At 43.7% G+C, this 18,730-nt stretch overlaps 1 protein-coding gene across 1 annotated transcript; it reads right to left on the bottom strand.

Annotated features, from left to right (window-relative positions):
* Positions 1-9,020: 9,020 nt before the first annotated feature.
* On the bottom strand, positions 9,021-16,675 carry ZNF641 (zinc finger protein 641). Its single transcript, XM_005877368.2, has 5 exons — positions 16,467-16,675; positions 15,773-15,864; positions 14,642-14,771; positions 13,873-13,986; positions 9,021-12,784 (listed from the first exon to the last, which is right to left on the bottom strand). The coding sequence occupies exons 1-5, from the start codon at positions 16,648-16,650 to the stop codon at positions 12,030-12,032; spliced, it is 1,275 nt and encodes a 424-aa protein (XP_005877430.1). The 5' UTR covers positions 16,651-16,675; the 3' UTR covers positions 9,021-12,029.
* Positions 16,676-18,730: the final 2,055 nt, after the last annotated feature.

The following is an 18,730-nucleotide window of genomic DNA, read 5'->3' as shown; positions in this document are numbered from 1 at the left end:
GGCCCGGGAAGTTTGGAGACGCAACGCCAGGGTGAACAGCGCCCTGAGGAGGCTGAGGCCGAGAGTCCGGGGCCAGGTGCGCTCCAGAGCCAAGGAGGGCACGAGGGCCAAGGTGATGGACAGGGGCAGAGGAAGGCCCGTGAAAGACAGGCCTCGGTCCCGAGAGAAGAGGCCCAGGGAGGAGAAGAAGCAGGAGCCCGGGAAGCCGGGAAGGCGGACCATCCCGAGGTCAGCTTCGGTTAGAACGGGCCCAAGGGCTGCTCGCTCAGACTGCCGCAGCATCTGAAAGCCCTTGGCAGCCAGCGGGAATCCCTGGTGTGGGAGCAACTTCCCTTCCTCCAGGCACAGAAGCCTTTCCCCATAGGGTTCCAATTAGAGCCGCTCTCACACTCATGGAAATGGACAAACTATTCACAAGACCTTTCAAATCACCATATTGTGTCTGTTTCCTCTTTATCCCCTGGGGGGCGGGGTGGGGTTGTGGAGGTGAGACCTTGTAGCAGGGACATGTGAGGTGAGGGGAGGTAAAGTCATTGAGAGTCTGTTCCTGCTACAGGACCCCGGAACATGCCTTTCAAAAGAAAACAGGTAGAAGAAAACCAGTAATTCATGGTATTAGACAGAAGTATTGAATTAATGTTAGACACCCTAGCAACTCCATATTGAGTTTGGGGGCGAGGGCAGGTAAGGAGAGAAGTGGAGAAATCATTGGGGCAAGAGGAGACAGCCTTTAAGTTGAGTGGTCTCACTGACCCAAAGTGTTCGTACCTGAAATTCCTTTTAGGAAAAAGTCCCTTCTCCCAGAATTGATTGTAAATGGCTTTCTAGATTTTTGCCCTGATGATAATTTTTAAAATGTTTTATATGTTAATCCTCCGGTAAATGAGTGTGTGTGAAGCATCTAGCACAGGGCTTGGCACAGGGCAGGTCTGTCTCATCACTGAGAGTTAAACGAGTATAAACAATTCTTGATGGAGTGATAATGTGCTATAGCAGAAAACTGCTGGATCAGTACTTAATAAGACCAGGTTCTAGTCAAAGTTCTGCCACTCGGACCTTAGCTGAATTACTACTTAACCATTCATGGCCATGGTTTCCTTCTCTGAGAAACCTCTCTAAAATCAATACAAATATATTTTTTAAAAAAAAAGAAAGAAGAGAGAGAAAGAGAGAAAAGAAGAAAGAAAGAAAGCAAGAAAGAAAGAAAGAAAGAAAGAAAGAAAGAAAGAAAGAAAGAAAGAAAGAAAGATTGGTATTGAACTAGGATGATTTTAAGTGTCAGTAGAATAAGAAGGACTTAAATATCACATATGCTTTGATTGACAAAATTCAATAAGGGAATTTTCAACTGGGAAAGTACCAACTCCTAGAGAGTAAACTATTCAGATTTATAGAATGCATATCAGAAATACAAGGAGATGGGGAAGGTTAGATAATGAATAGCTAGTTCTTTTGCTTTTCCGAAAAAACAACATGTATTGAGCACTATATATAAAATACGGAGCAAATGTATGATTCCTTTTAGTTCTGAATGTGGGAGTTAAGAATAGATGGGGGTAGTTCTCATGCCATAGGCCATGACAGGACACAGAAATGATTCCTAGGGAGCCCTTGCCAGGTAGCTCAGTTCATTGGAACACTATCCAGATATTCCAAGGTTTTGGAAGAAGCCTTGCGGGATAGAGGGTTGCTAGGAAGGGAAACAGCAGAGTAGTTGATTCAGGGAAATGATGTTTCCAGCTGAAGCCAAAGGAGTGGGGGGAAAGGGAAGCACCTTGGAGGTGCTTTTTATTCTGAAAAGAAGTGAGTGAAGGTGAGAGGTGGGAAAGTGTGAGAACAACCTGGAGAGCTTGTTGCAGAGTATGCCAAACCCAGCTTTTCCCAGAAGAGTCTGATATCTCATTCATAGATGATTTGAACTTTAAAATTTCCCCCTGCTGTAATTAGGCATATGTGCTCTTACATTGTCTGTGAGCAGCAGAATGAAGCAAGCAGAAACAGAATCAGAATAGGGAGCCATCTGAAGAGATTAAGAAGTACAAATTGGTAGTTACAAAATAGTCATGGGGCTGTGGAGTACAGCAGAGGGGATATAGTCAATAATACTGTAATAACTATGTATGGGGTGCCAGGTGGGTACTACTTATCAGGGGGACCACTTCATAAATTATATAAATACCTAACCACCCTGCTACACACCTGAAACTATTATATAGTAATATTGAATTGTATTGTAATTGAAATATAAAAATTTAAAGAAAAAAGACTAGAGAGCCATCTAAAAGAGGCAGTGAGAAACACAATTAGAACAAACTTAATCAAGTGTTCTTATGATAGCCACATGTATTGCCCCTTTATAGTCCCAGTTATTTTTACCTAAAGAACCAGATGGTCTAGAATTAGGACATCTTTTCCCCTAAGATTGGTAGGAAAGAACACTGGTAACAATTTGTTTTCTAGATTTCTTAAGAACATCACACTTCTGTTCTGTTTATATTATGATTTCTTCATTTATTAGTAAACTTACCAAATTTATTAAATGACAGACCCTGATCTTATATAACTAGCAATGATCATTTCCGATTATTTTTTCATTAAGCTTTAGGGTGGCTGTGCTCTGATGAAATAGAAGAAATAACCTTAACTCATTGGCAGGCTATCAAGATTATCTAGATCCTAATCCTAGCTGGGTACTTCTGTGAAAGGAATTCCCAAGAATAGCTGATCTCATCACTAGTGTTCACTATGACTAAGTCCTGCAATATGCTGGGCCTTTTGCTGGGAAGAAAGATGGATAAAACATAATTCCCACTTTTCATTGCTCACAATATAGTGGCATATTTGGGTATTTAACTTTAGTCAGAGTAAATGGAACATCCGTGACCTCAATTCTTTGCTTCCCTTTTATCTCAACAGCCCAGTGCAATGATGATCGGAAAATTGTTGGACTTTAAAAAAAAAAAAAGAAAATTGTTGGACTTTAGAGTTGTAATGAACCTTAAATGCTCTCTAGCATCAAATATTCAATGGTTATTGAAAAAAAGTTAACAAAATACAAATGGCCTTTAAAAACATGAAAAATGTGCAATTTTACTCCTAAGAGAAATGCACATTAAACAATAATTTTAATAAATCCAAAAATGTTTAGGAACCTACTCCATTGGTGAGGCTGTGGGGAAACCAGCACTCACATACAGTGTTAGTGGGAGTGTAAATCTCTGCCACCCCAATAGAGGGAATTTGGCTTTCCAAATTGCAAATTCAGATATCCTTTGACCCAGCTGAACTACACTTGGGAATTTATCTTTTAGATATTAGTGCATTGGTGAAAATATTTGTGTTCAATGTATTTAGTGCAGCATTGCAGCAACAACAACAAAAAGGAAATAATCTAAATAGCATGAGGAGATTGGTTAAAGCATGAAGCTTCCCTCCAGTAAAATAGCATGAAGCTGTAAGAAAAAAGGGAGATTCTCTATGTATTATTATGACAAGCTCCCCGAGATACATTAAGTGGGGGGAAAAAATCAAGACGACCATACCAATGAAGGAAAATGTATTTCTTTGTATTGTATAAAGAAACTTGAAAGGATACACAAAAAAACTGGTCCTCTGTTGTGAGGGGAAGGTGATGGGAATTGTAGAAGAGACACAGAAATTAGACTTTTTATTATAACTTTTTTGTATTTGTTTTCAGAATCATATAAATTGTGTAGAAATGTCCATGTAATCATCAATTACAGCTTTTTTGTTTATAAGATGATTGTGCTTTTGCATGCATTATTTAATTTCACCTTCATCTCAATCTCTTAGATCTTAAGTGAAAAAGCTAATGTTTAGAAAATGTAGAATTTAGAAATTGACTTTTTTTTTTTTATCCTCACCCAAAGATGTTTTTCCATTGATTTTTAGAGAAAGTGGAAGACAGGGAAAGACAGAAATATCGATGTGTACATCCATTGGTTGCCTCCTGCACGTCCCCTGACCAGGGCCCGGGTCAGGGAGGTACATGCACTTGACCGGAATCGAACCTGGGACCCTTTGGTTCGCAGGCCGATGCTCTATCCACTGAGCCAAAGTGGTTAGGGCTAGAAATGAACTTTTAATAGTAACTTCAGTGCTCTCTTCACTACAATTATAAATGTTGAATGGGGCCTCACCATCTACTCTTTAACTCTACGAACATCTTTTTTATGTAGGTAAAGGTCAGAAGTTTAGAATTCATTCTACACTGAATGTTTTAATGATTTAGTGCAGGGGTCCTCAAACTAGGGCCCACGGGCCACATGCAAATACAAATATTGTATTTATTCCCGTTTTGTTTTTTTACTTCAAAATAAGATATGTGCAGTGTGCATAGGAATTTGTTCATAGTTTTTTTTTTTAACTATAGTCCGGCCCTCCAACGGTCTGAGGGACAGTGAACTGGCCCCCTGTTTAAAAAGTTTGAGGACCCCTGATTTAGTGGTTTCTTGCAGGATGTTCTCAAACACATTGTGGAGAGGTGTTTTCAGAACATGTGAACATTTCCATTTGTCAGTGTTCTCAAAGCAATAGAGTTCACGTGTTCTTTCTCCCCCTCTGGGGAACTCTAACATGGCAAGGCTGTCTGGTTGGGCTGGAGGTTTTTCCAGCCAAAATCTAAGTGCCTAGCAAGGACAGGAAGATAGGTTGTTTTGGAAATTAATATAGGGGCACATGTCAGGAAAGGACTTGGAAGAGAGGAACTGAAGACTGAGGGGAGGGAGGTGTCAGTGTGAGGCCTTGGATGAGCCTGGGAAAGGCAGTGATCTGAGAGTAAGAAGGAAGTCAGGCCTTCAGCAGTCCACTGAAGCTGGCTAAGAGAACAGGCACCTCCATGAACAATCACAGCTATGTTTCTCCTCCCCCTTTTATCAAGTCCTTCCCTCCTCCCCCTTTTAGTTAGGGGAAAGACCAGACTAGTCAAAAGTTTTATTCCAAGTGACTAAGGAAGAGTGAGAGTGAACTGCAAGAAAATAGGAAAAATATGAAGCATGGAGGCAGGCAACACAACAGTCTGGCTGGTGTTGGGAAAGCTGCAGAGGGGAAGCAGCCCCCCAAACAGTAGGCATGAAGCTCTTCAAGGCAACTCCCACGCAGGAAGAGCAAAGCCTTTGGGTTGTGCCAAGGCCTGCCAAGCGGTTCCCTCTCTCTGCCCCAGTGAAGCCCCAGGGCTGGAAGGCCATGTCAGTGGGTCAAAGACTGGTGGTTTCTCCCCTGCCAACTTTCCATATTTTCTCCCACACTATTTCTTACTCTATATTCTTCATAACCTGCCAGATGCCCGACCTCTTCACCCTCTAAAGTGAATGCATCTGGTGGACCAGTTCGTACCTAACCCCATCTGTGTGCATTTCCTCTGGCTCCCCCCAAATCACCAAATATTGTGAATTTGCCTGGGGGGTCATTTTGCAGTCACCACCACCAGCTGGTTCCAGACTCGGCTGTCTAAGTTTTAAGGGCTCAGCACTCTAAGGGTCTCCCAAGAGGAGACTTGGCACTTGAATAACCGAGACCAAGGGCTTCCTTAAATTTGTGCCCTAAGCCCTCACTCACCTGACCTGGCCTCCCCCTAAGCCTGGCCCAGCTCTATGCTCTGCTACCTCAGTCTCCAAGATGAGTTGAATCCCCGACTGGGGAGTGACATCTGGGAGCCAGGACTTCAGGAGGGAGGCAGAGAGGCCTATGTTGTGATGCCTTGAAGGTTTATATTTCAGGAAGGACAGTGAGGGGACTTACACATGGCTGCCCTACTTCCCCTGGGATTTCCCTGATCTGTCTCAGGTCCCTACTCTATTGCAGTTTTTGTGTTGTTTTTTTAATCAGGACTGAATTGCTGAGAATGGGGGGAGAGTAGAGAAGAGGACCAACAAAGGAAGTCAGTGACTGAGTCAATACATTCTTTATTCAATGACAGGGATCATAAAGAGCGTATTATAGATCCCTAAGGATACAGACGAAGGTCCTTCGCTGAGTAATCTGTGGGAAGTTCACAGTCCATCTGAGGGAATTAAGTCAGACAATTGCTAGAAATCTGGCAGGCACGGAGCAATTGGGCTGGATGGCAAGTAGGCATATACCCACAATGCTTCCTGGAAAAGAGCACCTTGGCGCAGTGTCATGAGGCATGACAGGAAAGTGATGGCAGGAGAGGGCTCCGCTGAGGAACATGCTGAGTACAGGTCCATGATCACAATCTCCCAGGCCTGGAACAGCCAGTGCCTACCATGCAGCGAAGAGCTCAAAAAATGGCTTGTAGAATTGGAACTAGTTCTCAGGAGCCACAAGAGATAAAAAGGGACTGAGTAAATCAAAATAGTGAAAAGTAAAAAGTTACATCAAGGGAAGAAGAGCCTGTAGGGAATGGAGTTGACAGTACCAGCAACTTTGGCCAAGTCCGGATATGAGAGAGAGAGATGCAGAATGGTGAGATGGCAGCTGAGCTGCTATAGCCAAGCCAAGAATTTGAGAAAAGAAAGTGGGAAGTATATGGAATGGACCCTGCTTAGTAGGCTTAAGGCTGATAGAAAAGAAACTGGACAAGAGAGAGGAACTATGATGGAAGGAAGACAGGGATTGGGAAGAACAAACACCCTCAGGAAGGTGTGGTATTTCCCAGACAAAACAAAGCAAAATACCGAACCAAACCAATCAATCTGAAAAAGAGAAGTGGGAGTTAAGAGTGTAGGAAACTCCCCTGGCCAGTGTGGCTCAGTTGATTGGAACGTTGTCCCATATACCAAAAGGTTGTAGGTTTGATTCCCTCCCTGCCAGGCAGGGCACATACCCAGGTGGTGGGTTCGGTCCCAGGTCAGCGTGTGTGGAGGCAGCGAATCGATGTTTCACTCTCACATTGATGTTTCTCCCTCTCTCTCTAAAATAAAATTTTAAAATAAATAAATAAATAAATGAATAAATAAATAAATAAATAAATAAAACATGTCCTTTAAAAAAGAGTGGGGGATGAGCTCCTTTTATTGGGAATAAGGAAGTGCTGACAAGAAGGGAAAGAGGGAGAGAGCCTGAGGTCTGGAGCTGAAGAAAGCAGTAGCCAAGCTTTTTTCTGCCTTAGGGGAGAGGGGCTGATCACCTCCCCCAAAGAGGTAGGTTCATTCTAACCTTTTGGCCTTGGAGATTCCCATAGGGGTGGCAGGTTTGCAACTTTCATTTCAGCCTGTCCTCATGAGCAGGCCTAGGAGAGGAGCTGGAGGAGGTAACGATCCCTTCCTGAAGCCTGAATTGGACAGAATCTTCAAAGTAGGAGAATGTTGTGTTTTTTAAAAAAAAAAAATTTTAAAATAGGGGAATTTTGTTTTTTTTTAAAAGAAAATTTTTAAAAATTTTTTTTTTTTTTTTTTTTTTTTACTGATTTTGAGAGAAAGGGGGAAAGGGAGGAGAGAGAGAAACATTGATGTGAGAGCGTAACAGCAATCAACTGCCTCCTGCACGATCCCCTGTAGGGATCGAGCTTACAACCCAGGCATGTGCCCTGACTGGGAATCGAACTGGCAACCTTTCTGTGCCCAACCAACTAAGCCACACTGACCAGGGCAGGAGAATGCATTTTTGACATAGGTGCCATGGCTTAATGGGTTACAACCTCTACCTAGTAGAGTCTGGGTTCAAATCTCCCTGGAGTCACATCTTACTAAATGAGCCTGGTTCCCTCTTATGTCCTCAGGGCTCCCTGATGCTCTGCTGCCCTTGCCCATACAGTAGACTAAATCCTGGTTAGAAATTCCTTGCATAGCACCTTATTGTTCTCCAATGCATTCTGAAGTTGGAAAACCTGGGTTAAGGGCTTGGGACAGTTGGCTTTACTCCCTACCTCTGTGCTGAATGTTCACCTAGTCTGCCTCCAGGGCAACTATTAGGCCCAGAAAAGGACCAGATAACTAGCAAAGGAGGATCATTTCCTTGGTTGTCAGTTTTTCAGCTTTACATTGGATTTCCCCTCTTTGGTGTGTCTGTTCCTTTTGTCCTTTCAGATTTTTGGACCTACAAATCCTGTGTCCACTTTAGAAGCTCCAGCCCCAATCAATCACAGCAACGTGGTAGTTGCCCCACCAGTTTCTGAAACTGGTGACTGACCCAGTCCTTTCATTGATTAAAGAGTGAAGGAAGGCCTTGGAACTCAAGAGGAACAGAACCGAAAAACAACTAGCTTGGAGAGGTTGCAGAAAATCAATCTGACAACATATGTAAAGATCCCCTCTTTCCCCATTTGAAGTGGGTGCTGTACCGCTGATTGAAATGGAATTTGAATCTCTGAGCCAGAGGTTCTTAAACATTAGCATACCTCAGAGATCCAGGAAGACAGGCTAAAAGACTAATTGCTGGGCTCCCCTGCATTACCCCATCCCTAGTTTCTGATTCAGTGTGTTTGGGGTGGAGCCTGAGAATTTGCATTTCTAAAACAAGCTGCCAGATGATATTGATGCTGCTGGACTAATGATCACACATTTTGAGAGCGTAGGCCTATTAGAGCATTCCAGGGAAAAGAAAGAAATTTTGCCAGCTCAGGATCTCTAGGGGGTCTAAGAGAATAGATTTTACTTTTCTGTTACTGCCTAGTCCCACGCACTCCCATCCAGAGATGGAAAGAACCTATCTTCTGGTACCTATGGTTCTGCGTCAGGGCTCACCCTGTCCTTGATATAAATAGATAACAGCAGTTTGATTGCACAAGTGCTGGAAAGGGAAGGATTTTGTCCCAAATTATATCACCCCTTCAGCTCCCTAAAGGCATAACATCATTTTAACAGGGGAAAAGATTTTCCTTCCACTTCCACTATCAGATATCAGAACACTTAAAATGTAAACAGATCTGGGTAAAGCTAACACTTTGGGTCACATTCTCCTGTGTAAGGGATTCTTTACAGATACTTTGATGGGATGCAAAGGGGAAGACACCTGCGCCCTGAATAGAGGTACCACAGAGGGGAAAAGGTAACAGGTTTCTTATATGGGACTTCCCTATTTTACATTTTGCCCAGAGAGAACACAGAGACATTTTTTATTTAAAGCAGTTAGGATGGACATGTGGCAGAGGCAGTTGGAAGATGGGAGTTTGAGGCTGATTCCCTGTGGGAAGAATCATTCAAATCTACTTGCCCATATGATGGCTGTTGCTTATTTTATTTTTTGTCCAAAGGAAGTGGTGTTGGACCGAGGTAGAGAAGAAGAGTGGTACACCGGAAATGACCTAAAGGGATGCCCCTTCTGCAGAAGACCCTTAGACTCCATGATGCCTTTCAGTTGGGTGCTATGACTGCACCTACACTTTAGGGGCTTCACTTTCTAGCCTTACAATTACTAAAACAGATTAAAGGCTGGAGGTTAACATCTAATTATTAAGAGTGTGATCTGATAGTATGGAGAGTCACCTCCTACAAGTCTTTAAAACAATGTTTGTGAGGAGCTGGATTTGTTAGCATACCGTATCTTTAAGAAAAAAATAGAGTAGATTAGATTGTAAGCAATACCCTTCTAGTCATTATAGACCAGACTATTCTTATATCCTACTGCCTCTGATATCTTATTCCTTAAAATATTTAGTGACCATTGCCTTGTACTTCTTGACATAAATATACTATAATGACCTTTCTTTGACCCCAGTTTAAGTGATTCCATGGGTAGACTAAATGTGTATGAAAAACTGAGTGAATTGCTAATGTATATTTTTTCAAAAATGAGTTCCTGGTTTTTATCAGATCTTCAAAACAGTATGTGATCCAAAACAGGTTCTGAACCACTGCTTAATAGAGCTGATTTGCATGAATGAATGAGGCAGAGTGGGAGGGTAAAAGAAATGGCATAGTCCAGTTTTACTACTGGAAGGCAATACTTTTCTATTCCTTGGGGCATCTCCTAATACTGCTCCTAGAACACTCCTGTCTATGAGAACCTAGAACAAGGCACCTTACAAAGGACTGGCCATTTTGCTCTAGTCATATCAATACAAGCAAGAGAAGTGCATTCCAGGCAAAGAAGGAAGACTGCTCTGAGCAGCAGAAGGCAGGGACTGGGCTGATCAAGTCATATCCACTCTAAGAAGCCCATTCAGCAAAATGACCTTATTTTCAAGTCCATACGGGTCCAGGGCTCTGAGGAGCTGTGATTCACCCCATGTTCCCTAAGCAAATGGGACAGTCATGAAATTAGACTGTTGCAGCTCACTTTATCACCTCTCTGGTTAATTCCACCAATTGTGGTTGAAAGATAAGTCTATTAAGGAAAAACCAGAATTTAAGCATTAAAGAGAAAAATACTGACTTTCATCCTCTTTGCTCCTCTCCACGCCTCTCCCTCCCTAACCCCAAACTGCTCTTACATACAAGATAATTTTTAAATTATAACACTGGTATTAACACATCATCAATAAAGAGAAACAATGATCAACTCATCAACGCACAGATGCTAGAATATTATGCAAGTCCTGGAGTTAAGAGTCTTAGCATGGACACTTTCCCAGAATTGTGAGGAAAACCAATTGGAAAGCTCATTACCCTGCATCAGCTGCAAAACTAAACCACAGCCATTTCCCCTAAAGTTCCGTTTCGGAGAGAATAAGATCCTCAAGAATAACTCTGCCCCCTTGATGAGGCCATCAAAGTCAAACAAGAGTAATGAAAACAACCTGTAAGCACTGTGATTCCTGCCCTAATTTCTCAGCACTTAAAACAAGACAAGGAAACACACCACACAACAAAAACAAAAAACCCTCACTCAGCATAAAGCTTCTATATGCATCTTGCTTGAAATCAACAAGAAAGAGCCCACCTCACTGAGGATGTTTCTTTCTCTCTCCCCCCAAGCAAAAAGAATCTGTGGCCCAGAGATTCGGACATGGAATATATATCCACTTGTCTTGATCTCAGTGACATTCAAGAAGTCTTTATACCTCAATTTCCACAACACTACCCATCACATAATCCTTTCCACTAGGGCTCCCTTAATAGATCAGCTTACTTCCTATCTTGAAACAAAACAAAAACCCCATAAAATCCCCACTACCCTCATCACCAGAACACAGTCCCTAGAAAATCTAGCTTTTACAGTTTGCACTTTGCATGCTCTCTTCAAAGACCCTGCACACAGATACACATCGACACATAAAGACACAGTCAAGAGAAGAGGGGGACTGTCCAAGGAGATGAAGTTTTTTCTTCTGTGTGAGTCTGGATTACTTGGGAGTATAAGGTCCATCTCTTAGCATGGTAGTATGATCTCTCAGCTGGATATACATATGTGCAGGATAAAGGACTAGGAATCATGGGTGAAAAGGTTATTATTTCTATTTTTCATCAGGTGGGGTTGAGAGGTGTGGATGTATATTTGGATGATTGGGGAAAAGGTGATGGACCCACACAGGAATGAGATCTGCCCTTCAGCTTTCACTTGGATAAAAAAGGGGTCTCTTTTCTGTTTCCTCATTACTCTAACCCAGTGTTATCAGAGCGTTTCATGGAGTCACCAGTTCTGTGGGATGTGAGATAGAAAGAATACTGAGGTCAAATACATTTAGGAAACATTGCATTAAGAGGCTTAAAATTTGCTTTACTGCATACATTTTCAGAGCCTTTAATATGCCAACATGGTCTTTCTCTCTCTCCATATATAATGTAAAGAGAATATAAGAGTTATAGTATACAGTGGTGATACTAAAAATATTTAACAAGTGGTATGGCATAGGCTCCAATCACATCAGAATGGACCTCAGCCATAAACCGCTGGTACCACTGTACCCTTGAGAATGGGCTCAGGCTGAATATCAGCCCATGTAGTAAGCATTGTTTCCCAAAAATTTTGCCCAAAGAACTCTATTTTATGTGGTATCTCACAGAAGTGGTGAAAAATGCTCTGGCCCATGCTGAAACCTCATCTTTCTAGGGATGAGGCCAGGGCTCATGATCCTGGCCATCGGGGGCAGGAGAGGGGCAGCTCTGGCAGAGACTCCTGGCAGCACCAGCTGATAGATGTGACCACAGCTACAGCAAAAACAGAAATCAGAAGACAGATGTCCCTCTGTCCCAGCTGCTCCTGGGACTCTGTCCCTGATGGGTCAGCAGGTGCCTGTCCAGGTGATGTTTACGGCCAAAGCTCTTCTCACAGCGAGGGCATTGGAAGGGCTTCTCCCCAGTGTGGGTTAGCCAGTGTCTCACCAGGTGGTGCCGTCGGCCAAAGCTCTTCCCACACTCAGTGCACACGTGGCACTTTGGCACCGGTGGGGTGTGCTGCCGTTTCCTAGCCCCAGGGCTCTCTCCAGCTTCTTGGCCTTTGCAGGATTTGCCTTCCGCATGCATTCTCTGGTGGCTGGCCAGATGGGAGCTGCATCGGAAATTCTTGCCACACTCAGAACACCTGCTGGGCTTGTCGTGCATGTGGGTTTTCTGGTGCCGGATCAGGTGATGTCTTCGCCCAAAGCTCTTTTCACACTTGAGGCAGCTATAGGGCCTCTCCCCGGTGTGAGTTTGCTGGTGCCTGGCAAGGTGGGAGCCCCACACAAACTGTTTCCCACATTGGGGGCATGTGTGTGGTCTTAACAGGGAATCCATCTCTGTGCTACACAGAAGACTTGAGAAGCTCTCTTCCTGAAGAAATGGTGGGCCCAGGAGCATTCCTCTGGAGCTTCTGGGCATGGAATCCCAGCTCTCCTCCTGCTCCGGGTTCCAGAGAACAGTATCTTCAGACACACTAGATAACATTCTGGGAGGTTCTGCTTCTAGTTCAGGGGTATCCCCCTCATGCTCACTTCCATCTCCTGTGGAGAAGGGAAAATACCCACCCCAAGATGGGAGTCACCAGAGAGGACCTCAGGACCCAAGTCACAGGTGAGGTTATATGATATCTGTTAGGGCCTAAACCTCACCCAACAAGGACTGAGAGAACAGATTGTAATGTTGTATAAGACAGTGCAAGAGGTGTAGAAGTTAGAAGCCTAGGCTTAGGAGACAGACTACCTAATTTTGAATCTCAGCTTTCCTACTTAATTTCTGTTAGTCTTCATTTCTTTTGTAAAATGTAAATAATTATAAGATAGCACAGTACCTGCACATAGTAACCACTTAGTAAATGGTCTGTGCTATTGTGATTATTTATTTATTACTGTTACTTACTTTACCACTGATCTTTACTATTAATTACCATCTTCCTGCCTAAGCATAAATGGAGAGTTAAGGAATGTGCTGCAGTCATCACGGGCTAGCTGGCCACCTGTCAGCAATACCAGAGACACTGCAGAAGCCCTTTCTGTAAGAGGTGGGAAGTTGAACAACACCAACACCAACAGTCATAGCAGCAACTAGTGTTTCTTGAGTGCTTTTTATGTACCTGGTGGTATTGTTCTATTATGTTAACATATTTAAATCTCACAATAACGTATACGTGAGGAACCCAAAGAGAGGTTAATCACTTTTCTAAGGTCCTGAATTCAAATCCACAAAGTTTAGCTCCAGAAACCTGCCTTCTAAAACCTTTCCGCTATACTGTCTTGCATTTGAAAAAAAAAAGACCTCTAAACCTTTCGATTCTACAGCTCTCCAAGGCAGAGGAAGGATTAGAGCAGCAGTTCTCAACCTGTGGGTCGCGACCCCTTTGGCGGTCGAACGACCCTTTCACAGGGGTCACCTAAATACATCCTGCATATCAGATATTTACATTACAATTCATAACAGTAGCAACAATACAGTTATGAAGTAGCAACGAAAATAATTTTATGGTTGGGTCACAACATGAGGAACTGTACTTAAAGGGCCAGAAGGTTGAGAACCACTGGATTAGAGGGACATGGAATGATCACATTCCAAGAGGGATGAAGGCCGTGCCTGAAAGTCCACTCTAGGCTCTTACCTGTATATGTTACCCTCAGGATGTCCCTCTCCTCTAAGTCCTGTGGGTCAGGGACCCACTGTTCCTCCCCTCCTTCTACTTGAGAAAGCATGTCCAGCTTAGGAATTGGAAATCCTGCCCATGGGAAAGGAAAATAGGGATGTCAATTAGTACAACGGTAATTCTATATTTCTGAGAAAAGCTGTTTCCTATACTATTCCTTAGAACTCTAGATAAAAGAAGGCCAGATACAAGCTTCATCCTCCTCATCCCCTCCCATTTTTTAAGTTGCTCTTCTTTTTTTCCCCCCCAGAAAATCACAATCACACACTATACCCCAATGTGTGTGTTCTCTTCTACTTATATTTCAAATATTTCCAACCCAAGTGTCCTTTCTGGCCACAACTTCATTTATTTAGCTCTAACACAGCTATCTCTCCATCCCTCCCCCTCCCCAACTCCCATCTTTCCCTAGATGGTTTCTGAGTTTCCAAGGACTCAGTTCTATCTCTTAGATGTCCTGCTCTCTGTTTTGTAAGAACCTGCAAATTCCCAACTGACAGGAGCCTAAAGTTTTCTCCATGATTCAGCATTATTTTGCTGCTGTCTTTAAAAATGATGCCTCACTTCCATTCTCCTTGAATTAGTCCTAGTGCTCTTATTCTGGTGGAAGGAAGACAGATCCCCTGACAAGTGAAGAACCCTTGATAGACACTATCCAACATGCTAAAGCACAGGGCTCATCCTCCCAGAGGACAATCTTTTAGTGGCTGGGGAAGATCATGCTTACTTAGAGAGACCACTATCCCACAGTTTTCTTGCATGACATATTCTCCATAAAAGTCTGTCTGAGAAGGGTCCAGGCTCCGCCACTCCTCCTGAGAGAAGCACAGTGACACATCCTTGATGGTTACCAGGCCCTGAAACAAAATGTAGCATCATCTGTCACCAGCTGTTCCTTAAGAAAAATGTGATCCCAATATAAAAGGATGGGGCAGTAGAAGAGAGAGGGCAAGAGAATATCTGGAAAAATAATTACCCAGTGGCCCCTGGGTAGGCCCCTGGGTGAAGGGGAAATGAGGAGAGGGGTAAAGGTAATGGTCAGTAAGTGAGGTTAGTGTCTCCAGAGGAGTCTCCCAAATGGGACTAAAAGTCGGAGACACCAGAAAATCATTGCTCTCTCTGTTTAACTGTATGTGTCTGCCCAGTCTCTTCTCACCGGCCTTATTATTTCCATTGAAAAAATTGTGTATTATGCTCTCCTTCCTCCACTTGACCACTCCTTTTCTATCAGCACAAAATGATATAGATATGATAAGGACACATATGTAATACCATAATCAATAAAGAAATTTTTTTTAAAAGGATATAAATAAAACATTCACCCTCACACCCACCACCATGCCATATCCTTATATTCCGAGGCAGCATAGTATGGTGTTTAGGAGTCCAGATTCTGGAGCCAAATAACTCCTAGCTCTGCCATTTACTAGCATTATGGCCTTACACACGTGCCTTAGTCTCTTCCTGCCCTTTGCCATAAATGCCCCATCATCCACCCAATCTTGCCCACTTTATGCTCTTCCAAGCTTCCTTCAGGTTCTCTTTTCCTAATCTTCACAAATTTATCTCTTAAAGAATATTAATGAATTGTTCTTAAAATCTCTTTGTGGATAGCACAGCCATCTAATAAAAACAACAACACACCCAACTTCTAGGAATTCTCCTCTTCTTGTTATATCTTCATTCATTTTTAAAGGATATCTTAAGCCTCTTGGAAAGGGATAGAATCTATTCGTTTAAGATGAACATACTATTCGTGATCATGTGAAATAACAATTCAGTGGGAGGATGCTAAGGCTTACAGAAAGGCAGCAGTGATGAGGCCCCTGGGAGAGGCCAAAGGCAGCACACAGCCCACCTGTGATCCGGCTGCAAGAAGTGCAGCTGCCATCTCCCAATCTCCGGTGCTCCCCTCCTGGGGAACGGCAGGAACCCAGGGAGCCGACTGAGCTGGTGAGGGGAGAAAGGAACCATTAGAGGTGTACCATTCATCCTTTCCCAATAAGAGCCTAGGCCCCATTTTAGAGGGGCTTAAGGGTCATGGTTTTTCTATATCTATGCCCATTAGTAAAACTCAAATGCAGAAATATAGTAGAAGAGACCTTTGCTCAAAATGTTCGGTAAGGGTATTGAGTGGCTTTTAGTAGATCTTTCCTGTCATCCATCTCTACCACAGTGGCTATGGTATGAATTTATATTATTTAAATGTAATTTTCATCTTGTAAAGTGTATCTTACTGGGTGTGTTCTCCAATAGTAATCAGTGTTGCTGTCACTTCCTTAGTCTCCCACATTTGGTACCACTAAGATGCACTTGCAGCATGTGGAGGGAGTGGTTATGTAAGAAATGGAGAAAACCCAGTTGTGTGGCATGCAGAATACAGGAGCTCCTTGTATTCCTGTGACCAGGGCCAAGGAAGAATGGACTAGCTGTGATATTGATTATGCTGTTCAGTTCAAGGCAACTGGGGATTTTCAACTCTACTTTCTGAACAGAGATTAGGAGACTACTCTGCACTGTGCTCCCCCCACACACATCCTCCAGACTCTCACCCTTTTCCTGAAGGGACTGTGGCTCTTCTTCAAGGTCACAGCACAGGTGTTCCAGTGGCCCTGGTGCCATTCTCCATGGCCCCTCCTCTTGGCTTCCCCTTTCCACCTGGGGCTCTGCTCCATCCAGCTGGACATTCATCGACTCCCATCCTGGCCCTAGGGCTGCTGTCTGTTCTGAAAGCATTTTTGCTGCGAACCCAAATTGTGACCTGGAACAAATTCATATCAACAGTTCCCATGAAAATGGAAAGGGATGATATTCCTAAGGGAGTTAGGGAGACAGCCAAGGGATAAAAGATGGAACTAGATAATAAGAGCTTGATGGAAGATGAACTTTAAAAGCTTGATATAGTCCAATCAACTGAGCCTGAGCCAAGCTTCTTGCAGGAACTAAGAAATGAACAGGTGCCACAGAGCAAACTCACTAATGGCTATTTTGGGAACCTTGTGATAGAAATAGAATATCCCTGAAGGCTACAAGAACTTCATTTAAGAAAAATAAAGTTCTAATGGAACAATCCTGGAAATTCAAAAGCTATCCATTAATTCCAACCACTGAAAATACAGTAAACAGTCTGGAAACATGCAGGAAGGAATGCACACAGACTTGCACCCAACAAAAATGGATATAATCACTTATAAGATTTTCTGCCACAAATTCCATTCACATTGATTAGTTTAGAATGAAATTATTACTATACGTAAAAGTCCCAGCCAAAGCATGTATTTGTGTCAAGAGCACTTTTGTTTCTAACAGAAACAAAACAAAAGTGAAGAAAACAGGAAATATGGCCATTGGGGAAAAGTTAAAAACATGGACATAGTTTTGTGTTGGTTAAGGAAGACTAATGAATGATACTACCAATGAATAAAAAGAGAAACGTTTTCGATTTCTATACAGATCTCGTGTGTGTGTGTGTGTGTGTGTGTGTTTTAAGATCCTCACCCAAGGACATGCTTATTGACTTTGGAAAGAGAGAGAGGCAGGAGGGAAGAAGGAAGGGGGGAGGGAGGGAGGGAGGGAGGGAGAGAGAGAGAGAAAGAAACATCCATGTGAAAAAGAAACACAAATCATGTGATAGAGAACCATCGATCGGTGTACAAGACGATGCTCCAACTAACTGAGCCACACCGGCCAGGGCCAGATCTCTTCTTTTGATGGCGAGAGAAGAGGTTTAAGTTTTTTAAAATTCTTCATAATAATCCAGCAGTGGGCAGGACTGGGTGTGTGGGCTCTCCTTTTCTCTGGACATCTTAAGAGCAGGACAGGTCCCACCTGTGTTGTGATACAGGCCTTGCTGTCTTATGACAGAGAAACAGTCTATGACACTTCACAGAGTCCCTTGCTCCTTGACAGAGCTTTGGTAACTACTCTGGCTCACTCATGTCTACCCAACAACATTTGCAAGAACCCAAGATCCCAGGATGGGTAATGACAGATATCAAGCTGTTTATTTTTTTGCCATTTCTCTTTGACAAAAGAGGTAGGTGGGAACCCTAAGCCCAATGCACAGAAAGGGAACAAATTCCCCAGACGCCCCAGGGCCTCACGGGAGCATCCTGGACTGAGTCCCAGTTTAGGTTTCCTTTTCAGAGACATCTCCTAAGAAAGGAAAATTCCCAATAAAGCAAGAAAGAGAAACGTCCATTTTCGTTTTCTCCTCTGAGTTCTGGCCCCTGTACCGCTCCACTTTTAACGTATAAGGCACCAATGCATCCTCTTCACCAGAGGTCCTCCTTGTTCTCTAGCTCCTGTCACAAATCCTCCCCCAGGACTTCACCTCGAGCTAAGTATCTGGGCACCTGCCTCAAACCTACTTCTCCATCACCTCCCAGCAGCAGGGTCCCTGGAGAGGAGGCCTCTCCCGCAGAGCCCACGGGGCCAGCTGTGAGCCCCCGCAGACCACTGACCACACCGGCGCAAGTGCTGGCAAAAAACCTCGGCACAGGGGGGAGGGCGGAGGCGCCTGTCCTCGGCCTGCACCTCCCCAGATGTTCGCTCTCTCGGAGCACGCACCTGGCGGTTCAGGTGTCCGCCCTAACCGCTTTCTCCCGGTCCCAGGAGGACCCCAGGCCTAACTGGAGTCGGGTTCTAGGTTTTCCACTCCCTCCTCTTTCTCGCAGATCTGGGGGGCGGGGGGAGGAGGGCGTGGCAGGCACCTGCAGAAGTTAGTTTTTGCAGCCAGTGCAGCTGGACCGAGAAAGGGCCACGGAATTGAAACGCGTCGCCCAAGGGCACAGGGACGAGCGCGCTCGGCGGAGAG

The sequence above is a fragment of the Myotis brandtii genome, unplaced genomic scaffold (assembly GCF_000412655.1).
Source record: "Myotis brandtii unplaced genomic scaffold, ASM41265v1 scaffold517, whole genome shotgun sequence".
NCBI classification, from domain to species: domain Eukaryota; kingdom Metazoa; phylum Chordata; class Mammalia; order Chiroptera; family Vespertilionidae; genus Myotis; species Myotis brandtii.
Note: the sequence above shows the minus strand (reverse complement) of the source record. Positions and strands in the feature narration are given on the sequence as shown.

Excerpts from the sequence above, each read along its gene's own strand:
- ZNF641 (XM_005877368.2), bottom strand. The coding sequence starts at position 16,650 with ATGCTTTCAGAACAGACAGCAGCCCTAGGGCCAGGATGGGAGTCGATG. Across the intron at positions 15,865-16,466 it reads ACAGTCCCTTCAGGAAAAGG|CTCAGTCGGCTCCCTGGGTT; the intron begins GTGAGAGTCTGG and ends TCCCCTCACCAG. Across the intron at positions 13,987-14,641 it reads TGGGATAGTGGTCTCTCTAA|GATTTCCAATTCCTAAGCTG; the intron begins GTAAGCATGATC and ends TCCCATGGGCAG.